The sequence below is a fragment of the Sinocyclocheilus anshuiensis genome, unplaced genomic scaffold (assembly GCF_001515605.1).
Source record: "Sinocyclocheilus anshuiensis isolate Anshui unplaced genomic scaffold, SAMN03320099.WGS_v1.1 scaffold963, whole genome shotgun sequence".
Classification (NCBI taxonomy): domain Eukaryota; kingdom Metazoa; phylum Chordata; class Actinopteri; order Cypriniformes; family Cyprinidae; genus Sinocyclocheilus; species Sinocyclocheilus anshuiensis.
The window spans coordinates 188637-194630 of NW_015544183.1; the positions used below are offsets into that span (position 1 = coordinate 188637).

At 36.5% G+C, this 5994-nt stretch overlaps 1 protein-coding gene across 2 annotated transcripts in view; it reads right to left on the bottom strand.

Moving 5' to 3' along the window:
• LOC107696378 (E3 ubiquitin-protein ligase parkin-like) overlaps window positions 1-5994 on the bottom strand; it is a 145357-nt gene that overhangs the window by 69678 nt on the left and 69685 nt on the right. For both annotated transcript variants that reach the window (XR_001635085.1, XM_016496678.1), the window contains exons 5-6: window positions 3403-3486; window positions 515-630 (exon numbers count right to left, since the gene is read on the bottom strand). Coding sequence is in view for 1 of the 2 variants with exons in the window: in XM_016496678.1 (XP_016352164.1) it covers window positions 515-630; window positions 3403-3486 (200 nt within the window). In the remaining variant the exon portion in view is untranslated. The remainder of the gene's footprint in view (window positions 1-514; window positions 631-3402; window positions 3487-5994) is intronic.

The window sequence follows — 5994 nt, forward strand, 5'->3', positions numbered from 1 at the left end:
TTTTATGTTGATTCTACGCTGTAGAATATTTTTCAAAGTGGTAAATAATAAGAAGATTATTGGAGTACATTTTACAATTTTAGTCTTTCTATTTCAAAATTGAATTCAACGTGTTACTTGTTTCTTTGAAGTTATTTCTGAAATTTACTAGCAATTTCTGAGAGAAAATAGTTTCAATGTAAATCCATTTTTGGGGATTCAATGTGTGTGTGTGTGTGTGTGTATATGTATATATATATATATTTGTCGTTACAGGTTTTATTTATAGGTTTTAATCATTTTACAGCCTTAATAGAAACCAAGCAACCAACAACATGTTTTGTAATCATTGCTGGTTCAGACAAAAGCTATTAGCGCTAGTTGGTTTATCGCATCACGCTTGTTTAGGACGTGGTGAGATTAATGTTGTAATGAACTGTCTGATTGGTTCTTTGTTGTGTAGCCTAAGAAACTCATTTCGACCACTCTGATGGCTTTAGCTACAGACACATGGGAAAAACCGAACGTCACTCACATGATGTCAGTGCAGGCGATGCAGGGCACTCTGCGTGTGTTGGGCATTATCAAGTCCAGTGCTGCTGAAGTGTCATTATCACAGGTGGGGTGGGCAGCACATTTCAGGTAGAACTCCTGCAAGAAGCACAAATGAGATGTAATCATGCCTTGCAAATAGGGGTGGGGGATATGGCAAAAATATCGTATCACGTTTTTTTTCCAGGAAAATGAGTCGACCATTCACAATTTTATCACGATTCTTTGCCACGTTGGTTTTACAATTCTGCAAGTTGTCTGAGCAGTACAGCCAAACTAAGTTCCCTATTTTAAAAACAAAGCCTTACAAGGAAGCAACATATAAAATAAAAAAGAATGGCAGATATTTAGGCCAAAGTGGGTGAAGATAATCTTTGTCATTATTTTATCTTTGTTATTAAAAAATAAGAACAAAGATACACATTACAAATACACATAATATACAAATAAATCAAACAGTGCTTTATTTCTCCGGTACAGTGCGTGTACTTAGCAGTAGCATTCAATAAACTGAATGAACACATATAAAAATAAAACACTATATACACTTCACTGTATAAATAATACATTGATTCTCATTAAAGCAACTGTATTAAAGTTCTTCAGTCAAGAGCAGTGCGTGATTTTTCTCTTTGTGTTTTGTTGTTTTCTTAACATTAAAAGGGATAGTTCAGCCAAAAATTAAAATTCTGTTATGATTTACTCATTCTCAAGTTGTTTTAAACCTGAACACATTTCTTTCTTCTGTTGAACATAAAAGTTATTTTGAAGAATGTGGTGTCTTTCCAAACAGTTGCTGGTCCCCAGTGACTTTCATAGTATTTTTTCCCCTAACTATCAAAGTCTATGGGGACCAGCAACTGTTTGGTTACCCACATTCTTCAAATATCTTCTTTTGTGTCCAGCACAAGAAAGAAATGAATACAGGTTTGGGACAACATGAGAGTGAGTAAATAATGACAGATATTTAATTTTTGGGGTGAACTATCCCTTTAATGACAAGCGGCAGCATGTTTAGTAATATTAGTCTGCTGTCACTTTAAGACCTGCATGCATCTAATATACAGGCACGCATCCGTTTTTCTCTCAACAGTTTACTTTCACTTTAGACATAACAACTGTGTTTATATGTAAACCTTGTGTGTTTTGACAGTATTAGAGCAATCAGATGCGAAAGATAACTTGGTCCAGTAATCAGGCTCTGTTTGACAGACTTTTTAGTGTGTGCGCTTCAGGTGTACGCGCTCAGAAAAAGCGCATGTCAGAACAGCACGCGAATTAAATGTTTAACTGGCAAGGCTTTAAAGCACATGCAAATAATGTACTTTTGTGATTGCGAATAAGTGCAGTGTCCTGTAAGTGTATCTCTACCAAGTTAACATTTCATCTGAATGTGTCACCAAGATGGAGGCGCGAGAACTGCAACTGATAGAATGTGCGCTGCAGTGATTTTTCTCTTTGTGTTTTGTTGTTTTATTAACATTAAAGGGATAGTTCAGCCAAAAATTAAAATTCTGTTATGATTTATTCTCTATAAAGTTGTTTTAAACCTGAATACATTTCTTTCTTCTGTTGAACATAAAAGTTATTTTGAAGAATGTGGTGTCTTTCCAAACAGTTGCTGGTCCCCAGTGACTTTCATAGTATTTTTTCCCCTAACTATCAAAGTCTATGGGGACCAGCAACTGTTTGGTTACCCACATTCTTCAAATATCTTCTTTTGTGTCCAGCACAAGAAAGAAATGAATACAGGTTTGGGACAACATGAGAGTGAGTAAATAATGACAGATATTTAATTTTTGGGGTGAACTATCCCTTTAATGACAAGCGGCAGCATGTTTAGTAATATTAGTCTGCTGTCACTTTAAGACCTGCATGCATCTAATATACAGGCACGCATCCGTTTTTCTCTCAACAGTTTACTTTCACTTTAGACATAACAACTGTGTTTATATGTAAACCTTGTGTGTTTTGACAGTATTAGAGCAATCAGATGCGAAAGATAACTTGGTCCAGTAATCAGGCTCTGTTTGACAGACTTTTTAGTGTGTGCGCTTCAGGTGTACGCGCTCAGAAAAAGCGCATGTCAGAACAGCACGCGAATTAAATGTTTAACTGGCAAGGCTTTAAAGCACATGCAAATAATGTACTTTTGTGATTGCGAATAAGTGCAGTGTCCTGTAAGTGTATCTCTACCAAGTTAACATTTCATCTGAATGTGTCACCAAGATGGAGGCGCGAGAACTGCAACTGATAGAATGTGCGCTGCAGCACGATACTACGATATTTCTTCAAAAGCAGATTGTGGAGACATTTTAATCGTCCACAATCAAAAATTGTGTTATCGCACACCCCTACCTGCAAACCCCCACTAAGAGTCTCAAACAACCCAACTGCACTGGTTTTTATGGATTTGCAGCATGAGGGTGGTAATACTGGACCCAGCTGGGATAATGCTACCAATTTAGTCCAACTAGTGGACGGTCCTTTTTCTCTGCCAACAATACAGTGCTAGATGGACAAAAAAGGCACAATAAAAACTGTCTCAACTGAAAATGTGGCTTTATAAAATGAATAAATTCTGGTTGAATGTAGCATGTTGACAACTTTGGTCAAATTTAAGTGACTATGTAATGATAAAAAGTGTGACCAACAATATCTGTAAATGCAAAAGGACACCTTGAGACTTGGTGGAGCCTTAAGCAACTTATAAGTGCTCAAATGTCCTTTAAAACCACCAAAACAGTCCAGCCCACCAAGCTTGTCCAGTCTCAGAGACCAACTAACCACTGGTTTAAGGTGCTTTTTTATTCAGGCAAGTGACAAAAGAATAATTAACATAATAATATGACAAAATTGTTGCTGTCTCACCGCCAATCTGCCATCACAGTCTTGTGACTGACATACTCCATGAATCCTGTTAGGGAGAAGGACGTCATCCCAGCAGCTCGGCCCCTACAGACAACAGACAGAACATCACAGAGATGATAGATGTCAGTCAGGCAGGAATGTGATTAGAGAGGGGTCAAAAGAAAGAAGGACAGTTTAACTTTTCTCAAAGAGAAATAGAACAAAACCCCACAACACTGGCAAAACATTCCTTTAACTCTACATGAAATACTCCAAAAACGTACCTATACATACAATTAACTGCAGTTTCCAGCTGAGATGAAAATTAGTGGCAGTAAAACACCGACAACTTTTATTCGTTTCCGCCCAATTTTTGATTTTGGGTCAGATTATGGATTAATAAAGACTTATTTTTGCATGGTTCCTTGCACAATATTACGTTATGACCTCAAACAGTTTTTACATAGTACACGATTTGTTAAACTAATAGATATTGATGGCTGTATCACATAACCAGCTCCATATGTACAGCTTTTCTGACATAGTAAACTTGCTCAGTAGCTCACCTAGTACAGCATTACACTTGCAATTTCGAAGTGCTGGGCATGAATCCCATGAAACAGAAAACATGATAAAAGAGCTCAAAACTTGTAGAAGCAATATAAAATGGCATGGTTGCTTCAGAAAATGTGGTTTTAATCTCATGTTTGCTTTTGCTCACACTTTTGGTTAGGTTTAGTGTAGCTACCTGTAGGTGATACATTATTTTTTATAGCAATTGAGCATTAAACTTTTAGCGCCACTCACCGGCCAAAATTCAAACTGATTTTTTTTTTCTCCTTGAAACACAAAGAGACGTTATGAAGAATATTTACATAGCTCTTTAATGTATAACAACAGTTCATAGTGATCACGGCTGTAGAACTCCTAAAACAACCAAAACATGTACAAAAACACTTTCATGGAACATGGAGTTGTGTAAAGATTCTTCAGAAATTTTATTTTATTTTTTTTGTAAGAATCTAGTGGAAAACATCAATACTGGTTTGAAATGACATAAAGGAGAGTAAATAATGATAGATTTTCATTTTAAAGTGGACTATCCCTTTAAAAATCACCAGCATCACACAGTCTCTACCTGCTACCTCCGTCACACACACTTCCTTGTCCTTCTGCCAGATTAATACACTCTCTCCATCCATAATTGTTTTGGGACAACGTCCCTCCTCCGCCTGACTCTGACCGTGCCTGATTAGCATAAGCATTTAAACATTCTGACAGGGCCCTTAATAAGCAAGAGAAAAGGTTAAGAAAATCATTACTCGCCCACAGGGGGAGCAGGAGGGGGTGAAGAGAAGGGAGGGCGGACGGATGAAACCGCCGTGCCGTGGTGGAGGAGCCCGGAGATTACACGAAGACACCTGCCTAGAGACAGCAAGGAAAGGTCACACAGACCCCTGGCGCTTCGCTCAAAACAAACGCGCGCGGACACACGCACACGCCACTGCAAGTGTAAATGATTAATGAGAAAAACGCAGATGAATTATTCAACAACACACCTCCCGCATTGTTCACATCAGTCTCACCTCAACACCCTCTCAGGATATTTTTTTTTCTCCATGAAGGAGAATCAACATCGCAGTCCCACAAAGTCTTAATTACATTATTGTTTAACAAACAGAGCTGTGTCTGTGAGCCAGCTGTGAGGATTCTACTTCCTGTATCCAGCAGAGACCCATCTGATACACACAGATTCAACTCAAAGCGCCTGACTGGTCGACTGCGCTCACGTTCACCGCACTCAATTATAGACATCTGAAGTTAATGAAAACACAAACATGGCACACATCCAGGGAAAACAGGGTTGAAGCACACACAGCAAATACTCTGTGTTTGAACACATGGAGGGAACACAGTAGTAATCACAGTGACATCAATGTCTGCTTAGACAGGAAACCATCTTTTGTGAAAATATCAACTGTAGTTACACTTTAGACACAAATTATTTGGTACACTTTTAAAGAATTAATATCTCATGTGAAACATCCAACGTTTTTATTGCAAAACCTATTAAATATGTTTGAAACTATATTAATAAAATTTCTATAAATTCAGTTTTTTTATTTTTTACTTTCTATTAATCAAAGAATCATGGAGAAAAAAAAATCTTATGAAATGGTATAATATGAAGTGCTTTTTGAGCAGCAAATCAGTATATTAGAATGATTTCTGAAGGATCATGTGACACTGAAGACTGGAGCAATGATGCTGAAAATTCAGCTTTAGAAAACACAGAAAATTGTTATTTTAATGTGAATAATATTTGACAATATTGCTGTTTTTTTGATCAAATGAATGCAGCCCTGGTGACCATAAGACACAAAACATTTCAAAAACATGATAGTGTTAGTTTATCAATAACTACAATAAGTTCCTTAATTGTTTATTTTATACACTAATTTGTTGTTTATTTAATTTTCATGTTAATTTAATGTTCACTGCTATAAAATTGCAAATAAATAAATAAAAAAATATTAATAATAAAATCAACAAATAAATAAATCAGGGTTTTAATCAGGGTTCCTAAACTAAAAAAAAAAAAAAAAAAAAAAA